The following is a 22,299-nucleotide window of genomic DNA, read 5'->3' on the forward strand; positions in this document are numbered from 1 at the left end:
TGTTAAGCTTTTTAAACTAATTTCATGCATTCACTATTAATTGTTAATAAAATTAACTTTTCCCTTTCAGTTGCAAATGATGAGTCTTTGTATCTTCTTGCTACCTGCTATTATCGGGCAGGGAAACCTGTTCAGTCTTATTTACTGTTGCAGTCCCGTGGATGCCACACGGCTCAGTGCAAGTACCTTTTGGCAAAATGTTGCTTTGATACTGATAGGTAGGTCTTTTTTGGCATCTCTCCTCTTATCCAAAAGTGATATCTCAAAATTTACTGTTTTGTGAAACTTATTAAAACCTTTGTGTTATTGGGGCATTCCTAGGGGTTAAGATGTTGGGCTCATAATTGTTAGGTCGTGAGTTCAATTTCTGGATTGACTGGCACATTTGTCCTTGAGCAAGTTTCTTCATTTCATGTTGTCTAATCAAGTGAAAATGACTACTAATGGCAGCCGGGATTAACCAGAAACTGGAATAAACTTTGGTCTAATAAGCTTATAGGCTTATAGACGGACCCTTATATGTATTATTATGTATTATGAGGGTACCACTTAAGACTTCTTAAGGTATTATAACTAGCAACAGTTAGGCTTTTACTCTGTACTTTCTGCTCAGCAGTGAACTCTTCCACTCTACTGTACTTTCTCACGACTTGGTGGACTGCATTATACGTCTTGGTCACACACACTGCAGATGATGGTGCACAAGAAGGAAATATGTTTGTACGGCCATATGTTGTGGTGAATGAATGAAATAGTACATTGTTGTCAGTGGAGTATAATCATAAAAGAGGAACACTCAACAAGGTTTACTTCTGTATATTTGGAGCTGGATTATTCTGTCTGTTGTTATCGATGACATTTTGGCATTACAGTAATTCCTTGACTTTTGTGGGTATTACGTACCACCCCGTGATAGGTGAAAATCTATGAAGTAGAAACAGTACTGTATCATCATCATCGTTTAACGTCCGTTTTCCATGCTAGCATGGGTTGGACGATTTTGACTGAGGGATGGCGAACCAGACGGCCGCACCGGGCTCCAATCTTGATCTGCCCTTCCTAACTCCAACCACTTCGAGAGTGTAGTGGGTGCTTTTTATGTGCCACTGGCACAGGGGCCATTCAGGCTGTACTGGCAATGACCTCGCTCGAATTTGAAAAAAAAAAAATTATTTTTATAATTTGTATATATTTTTTTTATTATAAATGTGAAACAACACCAGAGGAATCAATGTAAGCTTAAATAATAAACCATGATAGGTGAACCTCGGCATAGTGAGGGACATATTGTATTATATGTAAGTCCTTGTATGGGTTGAGGTGTTGAGAATTGTTTTTCTGATTTGTTTGAATTGAAGGCAACTTTTTTCAAGCTATCAATCGTTTCTTCTACTTTTACTATATTTCATATCAGTTCTTTTCAGAATTAGTGTTCTTCGAATTTAGTGTGTAAATTGAGCAACCAAAATAATTTGTGTATAAGTCATTCTTTTGGCAAATCCTCCAGTTCTGTTGCCTTGTTTTGTCAGCAAAGGAACTGTGAAGTGTTTCCTTTCATTTGCTGTAGTCTTTTTTTTTTTTTTTATTGGCATTGAAATGTAGGAATAATTCATTATGCAACACTTGAAATGTAAAAAATATTCTATTTTGAAGATAAATTTGATTAAAATTCTGTGTTCATTTTTAGATTATCAGAAGCTGAAGAGCTCTTGGTTGGAAATGCTGTCTCGAAGAGCAAAACATTTGAAGAAATTGAAGTGGAATATGGTCCAGTGGCCTGCCATGTATTTAGCTTATTAGGAAATCTTTATAGGTAACTTGATTTTCCAGTATTTACTTCACAGGAAGCGCAATAATAATGCTTTTCATCAGCTCCTTCATTTTACTTGGATTTTTGTTTTCTGTTTGCAGTTGTGGATATTTTTACCATTATTGCATTTGTTTTAACAATGGCGTACAGTAATTGTCATGTTAAGATGCTTGAATATTGACATATTCTGATCACGTAATATATACTCTGTTGTAAGGTGTTGAGCTGGCAAAAATGTTAGCACGCCGGGTGAAATGCTTAGCGGTATTTCGGATGCCGCTACATTTTGAGTTCAAATTCCGCCATGGTCGACTTTGCCCTTCATCCTTTCGGGTTCGATTAAATAAGTACCAGTTACGCACTGGGGTCGATGTAATTGACTTAATCTGTTTGTCTGTCAGGCATTTCGTCTGTCTTTATGTTCTGAGATCAAATCCTGCCGAGGTTGACTTTGCCTTTCATCCTTTCTGGATTGATAAATTAAGTACCAGTTACGTATTGGGGTCGATCTAATCGACTGGCCCCCTCCCCTCCAAATTTCGGGCCTTGTGCCTAGAGTAGAAAAGAATATCTACTCTGTTTTTCTATATAAAACCTGTAACTCTACTTAGGTTAACAAACAGGTTCAGTTTTGATGTTAGAGTTGATTTAATGACAAGGATATTACCTCCATGTCAAAGGACAAGCTAATGTCCTTTCTTGCTGCGAACTGTTCAGCAGGGAAATTAAGAATGAATTTTTTTGTCAGTCTAATGCACAAGAAAGCTCAGTGATCTGCCCTGTCTAAAAGCATTACACAATTGTTTAACTCTTGATTATGTGATCAGTAGTTTAGTATCATCATTGTTTAACGTTTGCTTTCCATGCTGGTATGGGTTGGACGGTTTGACTGAGGACTGGCAAGCTAGGAGGCTGCACCAGGCTCCAATCTGATCTGGCATGGTTTCTACAGCTGGATGCCCTTCCTAATGCCGACCACTCCGTGAGTGTAGCGGGTGCTTTTTATGTGCCACTGGCACAGGAGCCAGTCAGGCGGCCTTGGCATCGACCATACTTGAATGGTCCCTTTTATACCACCAGCATAGGTGCCAGTCAGGATGGCACTGGCTTTGGTTACACTTGAATGGTGCTTTTTACATGTCACTGGCATAGGAGCCAGTCAGGCGGCACTGTCATCAACCACACTTGAATGGTGCTTTTTATTCCACTGGCACGGGTGCCAGTCAGGCGGCACTGGCATTGCCCACACTTGATTGGTGCTTTTTACATTCCACTGGCACAGTTGCCAGTCAGGTGGCACTGGCATTACCTCCTTATGAGAGCTCAAAATCTCTCGTGGAAGCGCCATCCAACCAAAATGCAAATATATGGGAAACTACCACCTGTATCATCTCTTGTGAAAGGTTAGAGAGTCCAGTTTGCTGGACATTGTTGTAGAGCTGAAAAAGAGGTAATTTCTACTCTTCTCCTCTGGAAGCCATCTACTTGCAATACTAGAGGGCGCACACTCTCCTACCCTGATGTAATCTCCAGGGATACAGGCATCCAGCAACAGGACCTCTGTAATGCCATGATGGACTGTGAAGTCTGGCGTAGCATGGTAAATTCCATTGTCTCGACCACGGTCGAACAATGATGAATGATGATTGCCCATGCTTGTATGGTGCTTTTTATCCCACTGGCATGGGTACCAGTCAGGTGGCACTGGCTTCAGTTACCCTTGAATGGTGCTTTTTATATGCCACAGGCATGGAAGCCAGTCAGGCGTCACTGGATTGTCTTGGCAGTAAGCTGTTTACATGCTTCGAACCCTTTTTTTTTTATATTGGTTTCTATTGCTGCTACAAATTTTAACTTCTGTTTTTTATTGACTCAATTTTAAAGATTTAAATGCTTGTGTGTGGCATATTTTTAGCTGCATTTTCTCTAATTGCATATTTCTTGTTCTTAATTTCAGTAAAACGGAGCGATTTTCACATGCTTCAGAATGTTATCAAAAAAGTTTAAAACTAAATCCTTTATTATGGTCTTCATTTGCTAAACTCTGCAGTCTAGGTAAGCAGCCCCCTTATTTTTTTTTTTTAATCTTGTATGGTTACTGAGTCCTTGTGAGACTCAGCCAAATTATTGAGCAAAAGCAAAATACCTCACACATTTGTATGAAGGGCTGTTATTGTTGACTAAATATGTAGATTGTTTCTTTTTTTTTTTAATATCAAGGTGTAATCTGGTAGTTAAAAGATAACTTTTTCCAGTCCTGGGGTCAGATTTCTCATTAAGCTCATTGCAGTATAACATTTTCGTTATTGTATTTCAGACTAGAATACTGTTTAATATATTAATTAAATTCTAACAAAATTATGAATTTAGACTGCTTTTATTAAAAAATTTAAATTTTTTTTCTATATTTACAAAAGTGGAATTTGAGACATAAACTAATAAAAGGTTTTTACATAAATCTATACTCTGGAATTTTTGTCCTTCCTAACACCAACCACTTTACAGAATGTACTGGCTGCTTTTTACGTGGCACCAGCACAGGAGATTTTTATGCATAACTACAAGCAAGTTTGACTTGATGACGAGAACTATAGTTATAAGTAAGTGTATGCAAGGACAAAAGTGATAATTTCTGTACCACATTGTACTCTAGGATAAATTCACTTGCACCACCAATTGTTTTGTGTTTAAATCCACTTTGGTACCCAATATCTATGGCATTGAACTTCCAGACTTTCATATCCCCTTTTGTGGGCTTGCCTTAACATAATTGTTGAAAATGTAGCTGTTGTACCATACCTTTCCTTTGTCTTTGGAAAGCCTTTTCTCTCACTTGTAGGACTTAAAACATTCTTTCTACAATGTCCACCAGGGATTTTATTTTGAAGAATAACTCCTCTCTTTTTATTTCCTGCATGTGCTGGTGTCATGTATGGGCAGATATTGATGCAACTTCAAAAACTACAGCAAGTCTTAACACTGGAAACATAGAATGGAGAGTGGATGTAAAATGATGTTCAAAGCAGGTCAACCATTTTACTTGCACACATCAATCAATGGCTTTCATAGTGAAATTCTTTGTGCTCAGCCTTTTTATATAAATCAACTTTGCAAATCCACAATGTCACATTTGCTTCATTCTTCTTTAGTCAATGTAGCTTTCCCTCACTCATTACTCATGTTGGATTATCTTACATCATTACATTTCTTATGGTTTATCCTTTGTATAGTGAAAGAAAAATATTTTTGCCTCCTTTAGCAACTATTTTTTTGAATTTCCATTTCTCAGTTTTAAACCATAGCTATTGTTTTCACTAGAGCCCCTTAAGCAGCAGTGATGCCAGCTAAACAGAAAATCTTAATAGTTTGTTGTTTTATTTTTATCCTGTGTTAGGAAGGGCATCCATTGGCGTTAGGAAAAGCATTCAGATTGGATTGGAGCATGGTGCAGCCTTCTGGCTTGCCAGCCCTCAGTCAAACTGTCCAACCCATGCCACATAGAAAGCGGACGTTAAACGACAATGATGATATCATCATAATCATCATTTAACTCCTATTTTCCATGCTGGCATGGGCTGGATGGTTTGACAGAAGCTAGTAAGGTGGAGGTCACAGCAGGCTCCAATTGTCTGTTTTGAAATGGCTTTAATGGCTGGATGCCCTTCCTAACAGCAACCACTTCACAGTGTACTGGGTGCTTTTTACATGGCACTAGTACTGACAGGGTCACTGCAAGACGGAAAACCTCTCAGCAGGGAGGAGGGAGTAGTAGTGAAGGTGGTGGTGGCTTTGTGCCAGTTGGTGAAAGATTAAAGGTCTAGCGGTACAGGGGTGGGTGTTTTGCTGTCGAGTATATGCATGAATGTTTCAGTTGAAAAAGAAAGGAGGATGGTTAGGGAGTAAGGTAAAGAGAGCAATAGTAAGAGATGATGGTGATGAAGATGAGTTGGAACATTGGGGGTGGTGAGAAGAAGTGGGGGTGATACAGAGGTTTGGATTGGGTGGGTTGTTAGGGTAGAGGTGAGTGAGGCAAATGATGAAGTCATATATAGGAGAGGCTCAGGGATGGGTTGTGGCAGATATGTGACAGCATTGATAGTTATAGCAGATAAGTCAGGTGTTTAAGGATGGAGAACAACAGAAAGGAGGGAAGGCACAGCTTTAGATTTTATAATGAAAAGCATAAATTTTCTTTTTTAATGGCATGTTGAAATTATTTTTGTCAGGTGAAAAAGTTGATGTTACAAAGATCTTCCAGCCACCCAAAGTCCCCTTTCCTCAGTCTACACCTATCCACAGCACCAATCCTTTTTACCAACCTCCAGATGGAAAATTAAAATTGATGCAATTACACCAGTCTCCTCACATAATCCCTAGTTCTCAGGACAGCATTACTCCAGTGTCAGACTGTACACCTGCAGGAATTTGTAAGGTAAGTCTAGATTATTTTGCAGTTTACCACCATAATCTTTGCCATCGTTCTACACATCACCATCATCGTTTAACGTCCGCTTTCCATGCTGGTATGGGTTGGACAGTTTGACTGGGAATCGGCGAGCCAGGAGGCTGCACCAGGCGCCAATCTGATCTACAGGCTTCTACAGCAGGCGGCGAGCTGGCAGAAACGTTAGCACGCCGGGTGAAATGCTTAGCAGTATTTCGTCTGCTGCTATGTTCTGAGTTCAAATTCCACCGAGGTTGACTTTGCCTTTCATCCTTTCAGGGTCTATTAAATAAGTACCAGTTATGCACTGGGGTCGATATAATCGACTTAATCTGTTTGTCTGTCCTTGTTTGTCCTCTCTTGTGTTTAGCCCCTTGTGGGTAGTAAAAAAATAGGTTTCTACAGCTGGATGCCCTTCCTAACACCAACCACTCTGAGAGTGTAGTGGGTGCTTTTTACATGCCACTGGCACAGGAGCCAGTCAGGCAGCACTGGCACTGGCCATGCTCAAATGGTGCTTATCTGTGTCACCAGCACAGGTGCCAGTCAGGTGGCACTGGCATTGGCTATGCTCAAATAGTACTTTTTACATGCCACTGGTACAGGTGCCACAACTACAATTCCACTTGGTTCAACAAGTCTTCACTTTTATTTTTGTTTTTGATCTATTATTTAACCTGCAGCATATTTCCCAGAATTCTTCACTAGGACAGTAAAAAAAATATAAAATACATTTCAACAAAACCAGCATCTTTTATCTTTTACTTGTTTCAGTCATTAGACTGTGGCCATGCTGGGGTAAGCACTTTGAAGAGTTTTTAATCAAACAAATCGACTGTAGTACTAATTTATTTTTTAAAGCCAGGTGCTTATTGTATCAGTGTCTTTTCCTGAACTGCTAAGTTACAGGGACGTAAACACACCAACACTGGTTGTCAAGTGATAGGAACAGACACAAAGACATGCTCACACAACTATATATATATATATATATGACAGGCTTCTTTCAGTTTTTGTCTGCCAAATCCATCCACAAGGTTTTGGTTGACCTGAGGGTGTAGTAGTGTTGAACCCTGAACCGTGGGGTTAAGAAGCAACATTTTTTTTATTGTATAACTTGTCACCTTTGAAGTACAATTAAAAAGAAACAGCTTCTAAGATTGCTTTTTTGACCACTTGATCATCTCGTGTTTGCCTTTTTATGTTTTTGTGTGTGATTTGTATACATTATGTCATTTAAAATGGTTTTTGTTTTTCAGTTCGAGTCTCCCTTGCCAGCAGACAAACTAATGACGCCAGATGCCTTGAGCCCTCCTAGCAGTACGGATAGTTCCTTTCACCAAGGAATTCAATCTTTGCGTGCCAGTCGCGGACAGTACCTCAGTAGTGGCAACCGTCTTAATTTTTCTTCCCTCAGTCCTTTAACTCCAAGGTAAGAAGAATCCAAATTCTTCATACGAGTGTTTTAGTAAAGTTTAGCAAGAGCCATTCCTTTATTTAATAAATATTTGATGTAAAAACCAGAGAGTAGCTACAATATTGCTTTCTAAAAAAATTTTCAACTCTAATTTCTTTAGTTCTTGGTTAAATCTGATTAGGGAGTCTTAATATCAGAGTTGTTTCAGCTCTGATCTTCTGGCTTTTATTTTTCAGACACAGTGTATTTTATACATTGACAAGAGTATTCTTTCTTTTTTTTAAGACACTTGGGTGATATGTGAGGGATATTTGGTGATGTTTCTAGCAGTTTGAATGAGCATATTGAGCAGTGGTCCGCAACCACATGGCCCTTGTTAAAATTTATGAGCAATAAATTAGTTATTCTTTTACGATAACACAAAATATTTTAACAATTTTTAAAATACAATTCCTAATAATAGACACTGACTGTCTATGAGGCTCCAATAGAATAAAATAAGAAACAAGGTCCATATGTACAAAAAAATGGTTGAGAACTACTAATGTAGAGGTTCTTTTTATGCTTGTCGTAAGTTTTTTGATGAATATTCTATTAAAATAATTTCTAAGATCCAGATCCATAGTATAGGCCGTCTGTGACATAACATGCAGTAAAGAGTTAAGCTGAACGGAGGTGGAATGTTGTGGTTTCTAACCTGTTTATTTCCTCTCTTCAATGGGCCATCATCATTTAATGTCTGCTTTCCATGCTGGCATGGGTTGCAAGATTTAACTGAAAGCTGTTGAGCTGGGGAGCTACACTAGATTCCATTCTGGTTTGGCATGGTTTCTATGGCTGGATGCCCTTCCTAATGCCAACCACTCCAAGAGTGTAGTGGGTGCTTTTTAAGTGACACTGGCATTGGCCACAACTACAATATCATTTGGCTTGACAGGTCTTTTCATACACAACATACCGCCAAAGGTCTTGGTCACTTGTCATTGCCTCTGTGAAGCCCAACGTTTGAAGATTATGCTTCACCACCTCTTCTCATGTCTTCCTGGGTTTACCTCTTTCACAGGTTCCCTCTCTGCTAAGGTGTGACACTTTTTCACACAGCTGTCCTAATCCATATGTGTCACATGACCATACCAGTACAGTCATTTCTCTTGCACACCACAGAATTTTTGTATGCAATATCATATTTTCAATAAAACTGGTTGGCTGTATGAAATGAGGCTGGTTTTAGCCCATGGGCTCTAGCATGTTGCCCTAAAGACAGACTAGAATAACAGAAGATTTTAGTAAGAGAACGAGAATAATTATTTGCAATGTGAGCATTTGTTTTGAATATTTGCATACTGCTGAAAGCTCAGCAGATATGAGGTCTGATTAAAGAAAGTACCAGAACTAGTGGTATAAAAAGAAAACTAGAACACACATCAACTTGGCATTGAATCTCCTTTGAAGTTGTCCCCTTTTGAAGGTATACGCTTTATCCAGCATCATTTCCATTGATGGACACATTCCTGGAACTCCCTTTTGGGAATAGCTGCTTTGTTGCATTCTCTTGGGTTTCATTGACCATCTTGAAATCATGGGTCTTCCACTGCCAAGACTGAGCCTAATCTTGTGCCCGCCTCAATTTGTCACCTGATACGACCATCTTCAAAATGTTTTCTTCCTCAGAGATCCTGTGCAGTTGAAACCTGATCTTTCTGAAGTAGATTTTCTACACACTTCTATAAATAACAAAAGCGAGTGCAAAACTTAGCGTGCATGCGCGACAGCTGAAGGTCAAGCTGTGCCTAGTGGCTTCACTTTGTTTTATTTTACCTCTGTTACCATAGCAACATCCCCAATACTTTTTGATCAGACCTTATACATGACTCAGCATGTTACTAACCTGGCAAGAAAATAGATGGTTTGGAATAGTGTCTTAAGATCATTCGGGTACAGTCATCTACTGTTAAATGGAGGGTGGGGGCGAAACTTGTGAATATTGAATTCAGTTAGGTTTCGTGACCTTGAAAAAAAAAAAAAAAAACAAAACCTAAATAACTTTGATGATTTACCCAATAATTTTATAAGTTGGGATTTTGCCAATTTGTCTTTTCGAAAATAGTAATGATTCTAAGTTTGGAAACAGGTCACATCGTCATCTAATGTTTGCTTTCCATGCTGGCATGGGTTGGACAGTTTGACGGGACCTGGTAAGTTGGAGAGTTGCATCTGGCTCTAATTATCTGTTTTTGGCAGGGTTTCTATGCCTGGATGCTCTTCCTAGCACTAACCTACAAAGTGTACTGGTTTTTTTTCTAATGTGGCACCAGCACAGATTTGTGTGAAGCTCCAGTACATTACTGGTATAGAATGTCCATAAAAGTCTTCTCTGCTTTGAGACTTGTGAAGACTAGAAAGAAATGGTGAGTATGATATCTGAAAGAGGGAAGCTGTGTATCAAGATGAATTAGATGCAACATGCAAGAGAGAAGATTGCATTGGTTTGGACATGTGATGCATAAGGATTTTGACAGTTGCATGAATAGTGGAAGCACATGGCTTAGTGGTTAGAGCAGCGGACTCGCGGTCGAGGAATCACAGGTTCGAATGTCAGACCGGGCGCAAAACACCTAAGCTCCACGCGGCTCCAGCAGAAGGTAATGGTGAACTTCTGCTGACTCTTTCGCCACAACTTTCTCTCTCTCTTTCCTCCTGCATCTTGCAGCTCATCTGCGACAGACTGGTGTCTCGTCCTGGTGGGGAACCTATACGCCAAGGAAACCGGGAAATTGGCCCTTATGAGCCAGGCATGGCTCGAGAAGGAACAAAAGTTGCATGAAGAAGTGTGGAGTGTTAGGAGTGGATGGTGTCTGTTGAAGATGAAGAAATACATAGAATGAAGATGGTGGAGATTGATCTCAATATGCTTGGGCCTAAGTTGTACTGCTGGAGAAAAGCCTACGCTGTTGGACAAGTATGGCAGGGAGAACACTGAAACAGGCGCTGATGGTGGCTAGGATGCCTTTGCGGCAATCCTCTTCTGCTTTCACCCTGCTCCTGTTTTATTTCAATGCCTTCTTTTCCATGTCTCCAACCTACTTACCGCCCTTCGTGGCTTCTCTACTTCTATTACCTCAACACCTTTTCAGCTTCCTTTGACCCACCTCCACTTCCTTAAGACACTTCTCACCTCTCACTGATCCTCTCCCCACAGTTTCTCAACACCAAGCATATAGTCCAGTGCTTTATCATTTCTACCACTTTACAACCCTGTTAATAATAATAATAATATAAAAATAATAAAGCTTCCCCCTCCCACCCACAAAAAAATTTGTGTGTGCAAGGCTTGTAATAAAGAGGGAATAATTTTTTTAATAAAGATGTTTATATATTATTTACATTATTTACATTTGACGGATATTTGTCCTCATCTTGTTTGTTGTTAACACAATGTTTTAGCTGATATACCCTCTAGACTTCATCAGGTGTCTTGGAGAAATTTCGAACCTGGGTTCTCATTCCCAAGGTAGTTTTCGATGTTATTATTCAGGTCACTGCCTGGAATCGAACTTGGAATCTTGGGGTTAGTAGTTTGCGCTCTTAACCACTATGCCATATGACCATGGGCATATACCAGGTTTGAAACCCAGGTTTGAAATTTCCCCAAGACACCCGATGAAGGCTGGAGAGTATATCAGCCGAAACGTTGTGTTAACAACAAACAAGATGAGGACAAATATCCGTCAAATGTAAATTATCTACATAATTCCTCATCTCTTAAATATAGAACTGTATTAAAGGTGTTTATTGAGGAAGAATGCAGAATATGAAGTTGTGTGTAATAATATGAATGTGAAACACAAAGAAGATGGGTGAGTGAAAAAGCAGTTTAGGAATAGGAATGAAACAAGAGGAATATTCAAAAGATTGATCACAAAATTTCAAGGTTTAAATTTGCTGTCATGTTAGACATAAAATGACGATGGCGATGATAGATGAATAATTAGTAATTTTGTTTCTAATTGTGATAAATAAAACTTGTGTTTGAAAATTTAGATTTCAATTTTACTTTCTACAGTTTTGGAGTGTTTCCATTAGAAGTACCGAGTCCTCAAGAGAGTGTGCCCTATATTACTCAAGTTACTCCTGTTGGTCTTTCAGAGAATTTAGTTTCTGATCAACCCCGTGCACCCCGGGGTCAAAAGGTGGAAATTCTTTTTTTACTCATCTATCCTTGAATTTTTCTTCTTTTCCATAATGTAAATTGGGAATGTTATTGTAGGTGATCTATTTTCACCATCATTTTCTATTGAGTTCCTCTATTGTATAAAGTCCAATTGCTCCTTAAATCTCTCTAAATGGAGCAATGCCTTCAGGAATTATCCCAATGTTCAAATAGGCATTGATGTTTAAAACGATATTGGAGAAGATTTAATTAAAGCATTCATGATGCTATTCTGTCTGCTTCTATGATAGCAAAATAATAGAAAACTTTATTAAAGGTTAAACTGCAAACTTTCTTGATGAAATTGGTAAAATATATTTGGAAAAGTAAAAACGAAACTTACTCTTGAATTTTAGAATTTGATGATATTGCCGTTGTTTTGTATATCTTTTTGATATTTTTAACACGTAGTTATTTTGTTAACTTAATTTTTAGCCTGTTACACGTAGAAGTCAAAACCAAAACCTTCATCCCTCCATACCAAAGCCGACAGTTTTTAGTCAATCAGGCAACACCAACACGCGAGAACTGGCTACTTCTAATCAACAGTCAGGGTAAGCTTCAACAATGTCACCTTTTATATCTGTGTTGTGAATTAAAAAGAAAATCTTTATAACTTGCATTGTGAGGGTGGATTGGGTTGTTCTTGGAAAATATCAGTTATTTAACCCTTTAACATTCAGTTTACCTTTGCCTTTCATCCTTTTGGGGGTTGATTAAATAACTACCAGTTATACACTGGAGTTGATATAATCGACTTAATCCCTTTGTCTTTCCTTGTTTGTCTCCTCTATGCTTAGACGCTGGTGAGACCCATATTGGAGTACGGGATTCAAGCCTCTTCTCCTTATCTCCTCAAAGACATACAGCATCTCGAAAGAGTCCAGAAGCTGGCTACTCGCATGGTTCATGGTCTCAAAAATTTGTCCTATGAAGAAAGGCTGAGGACGCTCGACCTTTATTCTCTTGAAAAACGCCGCCGCCGTGGTGATCTCATTCTCGCCCACAACATCATAAGCGGAAAGTGTAACCTCTTGAAAGAGCTGTTCTTCACTCCTGCTCCAGAGCGTCGGCTGCGGGGTCATTCCGAAAAGCTCTACTTGCGACGATTTCATCGCAATCGAAGGAGAGGAGCTTTCTCCGTCCGGGTTGCGGATCCGTGGAACAAGCTGCCAGACGAGATGGTGAAGATGCTGACGACCGCTTTGTTCAAAGCCTCCCTTGACCTCAAGTGGCCTGAACTCTTTACATGAACACCACCCTGTACTTAACTCCATGTCCCCCTACATGGCCTTGCTATTTGCTTTTGAGCCAAATTAACTAACTAACTAACTAACTAACTAACTAACTAACCCCTGTGGGCAATAAAGAAATAAATATGGTAATCCATGAGGTGCAACTGAGACTAAATTATAATTTTTTTAAAAATCTGAAATGGTGTTACAAAGGTACATTGTTTGCTATTCATTGTGATTGGAATCTCTTTATCCTCTAAAATCTAAAGAATGCTCCCATTATACTCAAGTATATTTGAAACTAGTAAAGTGTAATATATACTGTTTACTCACAAAATATTCATTTCTTAATTTCTGAATTTTTATGACCAAATAATTTCGTTTGCTTCCAGGTTGCAGACTAATGTAACAAATGTTCGTCGCAGTCAAAGATTATTTGGGAATTCTAGCTCTGTTAAAGTAATTATTTTTTTCTTTCTTCATTGTCTTTGGTTTTATTTAATTGCATGTGCTTTACTTTTATCATTTTATATAATCTTTGGAAGAATTTGCAATGTTTACATATTTTCATCATCATCACAGGAGACAATGGAGTTGCGCATAAAATAATCCAGTCTGGTTTTTACATTTCTGCCACTTCTTACAGCAGCACTGAAGTGTCCTCTCCAGTTTGTGCAGGCCTGGGCTAGATGTAAGAAAACCCTGGGTAGCCCAATCGTCAGGATTCTTCTCTTGACCTTACTGACGTAGTCCAAAGGAGTGCAGAGCATTGCATTTTGCACCAGCTTGGTTGCAGGAGCTGTCATAAGAGTGTCGAGTCGAACACTAAACCACCTATGGGGCTCCACTCCGGATTTCTTTGAAGGTTGTCTCCTTTCCGTAACCCTGGATAGAGGCCCATACCGGGTACTGTCAGCTGAGCCTGAGACTCGTGTCAGTCAGGGTTGTCACTCCCTGAAGTAGTGAAGAAAATCGCTACCCACTACCATAAATAGAATAAGTACCAGGCTTAAAAAAAAGTACTGGAGCTGAGGTGGGGGTGGTTTGTTTGATTGAAATCCTTCAAGGCGGTGCCTCAGCATGGCCCCAGTCTAATGATAATAGTGAACTTGTATACGGTGCTTAGAGGCACTTTAGCTCCTCAGAAAAAGTAAGCAAAAATGTATGAACAGTAAAAGATATTTGTAACTATGAAAATTGTGAATGATCTTTGTTTTTGTATATTGATTGTGGAATTCTGATTGTTGTAGTTCTGATTGCTAAAACAAACCAAGGTATTTATTTGAATTGATTTAAAAAAAAAATGTTTGCTTTGAAACTTTAGGAAAACAACAAAAGTCAGAGTAAGTCACGCTTCACAAGTCCCAAGTCTGGTACTAGAAAGTCTAAGAGCAAACTGAGCAAGTCACAGCAAGAAATGAACGAGATCAACAAAGGAGAGAACATCCTTGATTGTAAGCAGTCTTGTGGTTATGATGGCCCTAACTATTCCCAGTTGGCCCATATGAGACAACAGTCACTAGGTAGGTTGCTACTTGCTTTCACTTGTTTTTTTTAATCAGAAATTGTTGGTTTCAGTCTTGCAGCTTTGTGCTCCCCCCACCCCTGCTTTTCATACTTTTATATACTGTCACTGCTACTCACTTGTGGGGTCACAAGTTCATAAGTTGTGATAATAGATTTTAGTCTCATTTCATACAGTTTTTTTTTGTCTTTCATCTTTTGTTTCATTCATTACATGTGGGTGGAGTGGACTGTAGGCGTGTGTGTGTGTGTGGGTAGACCGGGTGTGTGTGGGGCAGACTGTGGCCATGTGGGGGCAGACTGGCTGTGTGGTGGAAGGCTGTGGACATGCAGGGGCAGACTGGCAGTAAGCTGTGGTCATGCAGGGGCAGACTGGCCGTGTGGTGGCAGACTGTGGCCATGCAGGAGCAGACTGGCCGTGTGGTGGCAGACTGTGGCCATGCAGGAGCAGACTGGCCGTGTGTGTGTGTGTGTGTGGGGCAGACTGTGGCCATGTTCGGGGCTGACTGACTGGTTATGCAGGGACAGACTTGTATTGGTGTCTTTTGATGAACCACTAAGTTACAGGGGTGTAAACACACCAACACTACTTGTCAATCAGTGGTGGGACACACATACACATGAATGTAGTGGGTGCTTTTACGTGCCACCAGCACGAGGGCCAGTTAAGTGGTACTGGCAATGGCCACGCGCAAATGTTTTTTTTCATGTGCCATCAGCACAAGTGCTAGTAAGGCGACACAGGTAACGATCACCATACTAGCACTATTTCTAAAAAGCCAGTGGAGGTACAATTACTGCTAGAAATAACAACCAAAACTTCCTTAGTGCACACCTTGTTTATGTGCAAGGAATGTTGGATATTCATCGCTTGAACATCTTTAATTACTGGTCTTCTTGGTCGTAGTTGATGTGGTTCTAAATAGCAACCTGCAATGTGACAAAACCCCATTACTCTTTGTCTGCGAGACCAAGATTTGATCTTCTCAGGCCAATATGAAAGTATTTAACAACACACAAGTTTATAATATAGGCAATAAGCATACACGAGTGATGAAAATCTAAGAGAGCTGGATATATTACTAATCTGGATTTATTTAGTTCACTGGTTCTCAGCTGGGATCCTTATGATCCTTGAGGGACCATAATAACTTTTGTGCAATAAATTGGTTATTCTTTATTTACCATAGATGGACAGGTGTTCTCATCTTGTTTGCTGTTACGGTTCGGCTGGTGTATTCTCCAGCCTTCATCAGGTGTTCTGGTGGAATTTCAAACCCAACCCCCAAGTTTTGACTAATGGGCTACTCTGTTCTCATTCCTAAGGTAGTCTTGTTTTGCTGAGGTTATCTTTTGTTGATTATCATTTCCCAAGTCCTTGCCTCGGATTGAACTCAGAATCCGAGGGTTAGTAGCTAGTGCTCTTATCCATTATGCTATATTCCTGTAGGCAATTACAGAGTGAATTTTGGGGCTTATAAACCTAATATTTTATCTTTTCTTAATACTGGTTCCCATATTACGTTCATATCTGCACTAGGTCTGCTTAGGAGGTTATTGTATCCAAGCATATGTCCAAACAGGGACTTGGGAAATACTATCAACAAAAAATAACATAAGCTAAGCAAGAATACCTTAGGAATGAGAACAGAATAGCCCATTAGTCAAATAAAGGGTTGGGTTCGAAATTCTACCAGAACACCTGATGAAGGTTGGAAAGTACATCAGCCAAAACGTTGTGGTAACAGCAAACAAGGTGAGGAGAAATATCCGTCCATGGTAAATAATGTACATAATTCCTCATCTCCGGAATATAAAATAGTAAATTGGTAATACTTTTGCAATACTCGAATATTTTAAGCATTATTTTTATACAATTCCTACTAATATGGCGGTGCCCCAGCATGGCCACAGCTCATGAGCTGAAACTAGAATCAATCAATCAATCAATATAAAAGTACAATAGGATTTTTAAAACATGGAATGGCTATGAGGGTCCACCTGATCCAGAGGTATGGTTGAGTACCACCAAGTTATTCCGTTCACCCATAGAGGTCTGTAGCTGCAATTCTGTTGTAAGGAATGTGTTGATGTTGAAATAGTAAGTTTGATACATTATTTACATTTGACGGATATTTGTCTTCATCTTTCAGAGATTTATTATTGTCTTCATCTTGTTTGTTGTTAATATACCCTCCAGCCTTCATCAGGTGTCTTGGGCATACAGCATAGTGGTTAAGAGTGCAGGCTACTAACCCCAAGATTCTGAATTCGATTCCAGGGAGTGACCTAAATAATAATAATAATAATAACATTGAAAAATACCTTAGGAATGAGAACCGAGGTTCGAAATTTCCCCAAGACACCTGATGAAGGCTGGAGGGTATATCAGCCGAAATGTTGTGTGAACAACAAACAAGATGAGGACAAATATCCGTCACATGTAAATAATGTACATAATTCCTCATCTGTTAAATATAGAACAGTAATTTTGATTTTTGTTTTGCTTTGAAATTTTAGCTGGTATACTGAAACTGCTGCAAAGTATGGGGCGAGCATTCCAGGCTCTGACACAGTACGAGTGTAAACGGGCTATTGAATTGCTCAGTGAGTTACCACAACACCAGTACCAGACTGGCTGGGTCCTTTGCCAAGTGGCTAGAGCCTACTTTGAGCTAAACAATTACATTCAAGTAAGTATCACATTTTCACAACTGGGCACAATGGTTATCGAGGTGTTAGTTCACATAGTGTAACTATTGCTTTGTGGGTTTTTTTTGTGCAAGGTAAATAACTCTGTTTGCCTCAATCTCTCTTCACATCAGGTTGTTCCATTTGCAATTTAACATCTAAGCGGTTAGTGATATGAAGAGATATATCTAACTGTAAATAAATTTTCTCCTTCAAATATGATGTCCAAGTTTGCAAAAGCATTCTACATATGGCAGCATTGAAAAATAGCTGTGAACAAAAAAAGTACTGAAAATTGAATTCTTTTAATGTTTTCTTCATGACATCATGTTTAATAAGTTCATCATCATCGTCATTCAACGTCCATGTTCTAACTGATGCTGACTTTCTTGGATCACTTTAGTTCAGCAATGTATAAACAACTGTTTTCTTGTAATTTAGCTGTTTCTCCCTTTTGCAAATGAAGAAAATAGCCAAAACATTTGCATATATCACTATAAGACAATTTTAAGAAGCTTGTTTATTTCTTTTGTCCAACAGTTATTTCAATATTGTTTAAAATTTATTCATCCCCTCCTTTATCAGCCAAGCTATATGGTGGGGTTGCCACTCTTGTGGTGGACTCCTTTTCTCTGGACAACGTCGCTTTACTGGCACCTGTGCTGGTGGCATGTGTAAAAAGATTTGAGCGAGGTCATTGCCAGTACCGCCTGACTGGCCCCGTGCCGGTGGCACATAAAAAGCACCCACTATACTCTCGGAGTGGTTGACGTTAAGAAGGGCATCCAGCTGTAGAAACTCTGCCAGATCAGACTGGAGTCTGATGCAGCCAGTGGCTCTCCAGACCTCAGTCATTCGTCCAACCCATGCTAGCATGGAAAGCAGACGTTAAACGATGATGATGATGATGATGATGACAATCGATTGCAAAGCATAATGATTTTCAACTCCATATTGCTACTCATTAACCATCAGACACAATATTAATCAACCAGAAATGGGTCTTGGTAAAGCTGACAAAGACAAATGGCAACTGAATCTGAACACTACAGGGAACTAATGACAGATTCAAACTGTGCTATTTAACCCTTTAGCTTTCAAATTAAATTGTATTATAATTCTTATTTATTGGCATTCTTTCAAATTAATGTAGCATTATCTTGGTACCTCTGAGATTTTTTGAGCGTGGTAAAAACAACATCCGAGCATGGTCGTTACCAGTGCTGCCGGACTGGCTCCCATGCAGGTAACACGTAAAAAACACCTTTTGAGTGTGGTTGTTGCCACAACCGCCTGACTGGCCCTCGTGCCAGTGGCACATAAAAAGCACCCACTACACTCTTGGAGTGGTTGGCACTAGGAAGGGCATCCAGCTGTAGAAACTTTGTCAGATCAGATTGGAGCCTGGTGCAACCTTCTGGCTCACCAGTCCTCAGTCGAACCGTCCAACCCATGCCAGTATGAAAAACGGGCATTAAATGATGATGACGATGCTGATGATTGTAAGGTAGCTGTGAGAAACCCTGTTGGCTGTTTTGGCCAGGTTTGGCTGGCTTAAAAGCTAAAGGGTTTAGTTTCTGCTTTGTATAACAAAATCCTGTTCCTAATGGCCTCAACACTGCAGACTCGCTTCCTCATGGTTTCTGTAACAATGCCCTGTGTTTGGCCTTGGTCACAGCACATTGCTAGTAATAGAGCAGAAAATTATGAGGAGCTTGACCCACCGACATGGCCAGCTGCAGCTCTCATACTCTGGAACATATCAGTGAAACATGTTGCAGAATCCTGATTCTTGATACTGGAGATGATGCTCTGGCAATCATAGAAAGCGATATTTGTGTAGTGATGTTAGCTTAATGTTCATCTATAATTCATTGCTCTGTTGTACCAAGTCTCGTACTTGACATATATTTACTTGGACCCTTTTGTATCATTTGTCGCTCTCCCCTCTTCTGTTGAAATCTTGTGGCCTATTCAGTTGGCCAGATCTACCTCAATGCCATAGCAACTACCCTCACACCATCTTGCCATCTTGCCCTGTTTTGGGCATCCTCCCTTCTCAACCCTCCTAATCTCCTCCTCCACCTGTCCCGTCCATGTTTTCTTCGGTCTACCTTGCCTTTGCAGCCCATTTACCTCAAACTTAAGCACCCTCCTCAGAACATGCTCCTCATCCCTCCTCAACACATGTCCATACCACCACACTCCATTCACCCTTGCCAGCCGTTCCACCGAATATTCATGTTTGCTTAACTCAAGATGAGGGCTTGCACCTTCCTTTTTTGAGGTAGACAGGTGCAGCTCACCCCCACCTTTGGGCTGGCTGGTGCCCATTCTCCTTTGCTACATGAAGCTTTCTTGGAGCTGGATTTTCTACGGGGAGCAGCCCTTGCTTATCCCCAACCTCATTTTCTAGACATGAGTGGTCCCAAGACCAAGGCCTTTACCATGATTTTTAAGAAATGTGGTGGAAAACTAGCTCAGTGGAGGCAGAGACGCTACTCCCTGAGACCCCTTTCGGAGCCCCCTACCTGAATCAGTATTTAATTACACTGGGAAGTAGCTTTGATCTCTGACTGGATTAAGTGGCTAAAATCTTTGTTACAGGTTAATTTTCTGTCTTTAGCCCTTTTGGCATTCAGATTATCCTGTCAGACGTTAATCCTTATTTATTCCCATTGTTTTGAATTAATCATGCATTATCTCATAGCTTCAAGATTTTGATGACATGATAGTTTATTTCTAAAATGACATTGCAGGGTAGGTGTGAAAGGCCAGATCTGGTCACTTTAAACATAAAACAGAATATTTTAGCTAGACACGACCAGTTTAAATGCTAAAGGGTGAAACAAATCAATATTTCATTTTTAGTTGCTTGGTTTGTCTCAGATTTTTTTTTCCAAAAATCTTATGAAACTGAATAAAAAACTTTTCTTTTGAATTTCTTTTTTTTTCTTTTAGGCTGAAAAAGTGTTTGCTGAATTGCGTGAATTGGAACCGTACCACATGGAAGGGATGGATCTATACAGTACTGCTCTTTGGCAGCTACAGCGTGAAGTAGAATTGTCTGCTCTGGCACAAGAACTCACAGAAATGAATAAAAATGCTCCTGAGGTATTGTAAATCAGTTTGGTGACTCGATCATTGCGGGGGATGGGGTGGGGGGTGAACTTTGCCATTAGACCCCCTGTAATGTTGGAGCAATGCCTTGAAGAATTTTCAGTTATTCTTTTCTAGGCCTGCTACTCTGTCAGTCTCTTTTTGCTAAACGGTGAAGTTATGAGAATGTAAACACACTAACACCGGTTGTTGAGGCGGCAGGGGCCAAACACCGATACAAAGACACCCCCTCACATCCACACATGCATACATATATACGATGGGCTGCTTTCAGTTTCTAAATTCATTCACATTCTACCCAATCTACTCACAAAAGTTTTGGTCAGCCTGAAGCTATAGTAGAAGACACTTGCCCAAGGTAGCACACAGTGGGACTGAACCCGGAACCATGTGGTTGGGAAGCAAGCTTCTTACCATACAGCCACGCTTGAATCTAGCATGCAATTTTGTAATTGAATTTATGATTTTGCCGATTTCAGTCTGTGCTTTGTCAGATTTAATGACTTGGTGTGTGTGTGTTAATTTCAGGTTTCTCTTTTTGCTCTTTTATTCTTTTACTTGTTTCAGTCATTTGACTGTGGCCACACTGGAGCACCACCTTTAGCCGATCAAATCGTCCCCAGGGCTTATTCTTTATAAGCTTAGTACTTATTCTATTGGTCTCTTTAGCTGAACCTCTAAGTTACGGGGATGTAAACACCAGCATCAGTTGTCAAGCGATGTTGGAGCAGCAAACTTAGACTCACACACATACACACACACACACACACACACATACACACACACATATATACGACAGGCTTCTTTCAGTTTCTGTTTACCAAATCATCCACTCACAAGGCGCTCTGGTCGACCTGAGGCTATGGTAGAAAACACTTGCCCAAGGTCCCATGCAGTGGGACTGAACCCGGAACCATGTGGTTGGTAAGCAAGCCACTTACCACACAGCCACTCCTGCGCCTATAAACATAAAGACAGATGAAATACCACTAAGCATTTCACCCAGCATGCAAACGTTTCTGCCAACTCGCTGCCGTAGTAATTTTTTGTTGATTTTAGTTGGAATGAAGGATAACTTCGTAGCAAGCACCATGCTTTGGCTAATCGTTTTAGGTGTGTTGTTATTATCAGATTACGTATAATTAGTTGAAATTTATATTTGGTGATTGTTGCAATTGTTTTTGGAGTCTGTGAAGCTACTTTGGGATTATTGTTGTTCGTAAGATTTATTCGGTTACATGTTTGAATACATCTTTAACAATTGACTGATTCTTGTATGAAATACATAACTGACTGAAATACACGTAAGATGTCTTAGAGATCTGGAAAGTTTGTAGTTGCTCTAGGATAATACTTAGGATATTGGTCTGTTACCTTTCTTGAGAGATCATCCTTTAACGTCTGTTTTCCATGATGGCATGGGTTGGACAGTTTAACAGGAGCTGAAAAGCTGCGCCAGGCTCCAGTTGTCTGTTTTGGCATATTTTCCATGGCTGGACGCCCTTCCATATGCCAACCACTTTATAAAGTGTACTGGGTGCTCTTTTACGTGGCACAGGTGCTTTATATGTGACCCTGGCACCAGTGCTTTTATGTGTCACCATTGCTGTCTTACTATAGAGGCGATACTTGGCCACCCCAGTAGGACAAGGAAGGAGAAGGAAAGTGGGAGAAAGAGAAAAATAAAGACAGAGAGAGAGAGAGAGAGAGAGAGAGAGAGAGAAATAGATGGTGTTGAAGATGTTTGGGTGCCTATCCACAAGAATAGTGGTTGGGTACCGAGGTTCAAATTCCACTGAGGTCGACTTTACCTTTCATCCTTTCGGGGTCGATAAATTAAGTACCAGT

General features: G+C 39.9%; 1 protein-coding gene across 1 annotated transcript in view; it reads left to right on the forward strand.

Annotated features, from left to right (window-relative positions):
* LOC115228642 (cell division cycle protein 27 homolog) overlaps positions 1-22,299 on the forward strand; it is a 52,944-nt gene that overhangs the window by 10,834 nt on the left and 19,811 nt on the right. Inside the window, exons 3-13 of the mRNA XM_029799191.2 lie at positions 71-218; positions 1,688-1,813; positions 3,768-3,865; positions 6,037-6,242; positions 7,514-7,686; positions 11,735-11,861; positions 12,317-12,435; positions 13,509-13,575; positions 14,441-14,639; positions 17,161-17,333; positions 20,293-20,445. Coding sequence (XP_029655051.1) covers positions 71-218; positions 1,688-1,813; positions 3,768-3,865; positions 6,037-6,242; positions 7,514-7,686; positions 11,735-11,861; positions 12,317-12,435; positions 13,509-13,575; positions 14,441-14,639; positions 17,161-17,333; positions 20,293-20,445 — 1,589 coding nt within the window. The remainder of the gene's footprint in view (positions 1-70; positions 219-1,687; positions 1,814-3,767; positions 3,866-6,036; positions 6,243-7,513; positions 7,687-11,734; positions 11,862-12,316; positions 12,436-13,508; positions 13,576-14,440; positions 14,640-17,160; positions 17,334-20,292; positions 20,446-22,299) is intronic.

The sequence above is a fragment of the Octopus sinensis genome, linkage group LG2 (genome assembly GCF_006345805.1).
Source record: "Octopus sinensis linkage group LG2, ASM634580v1, whole genome shotgun sequence".
In the NCBI taxonomy this organism is placed as follows: Eukaryota; Metazoa; Mollusca; class Cephalopoda; order Octopoda; family Octopodidae; genus Octopus; species Octopus sinensis.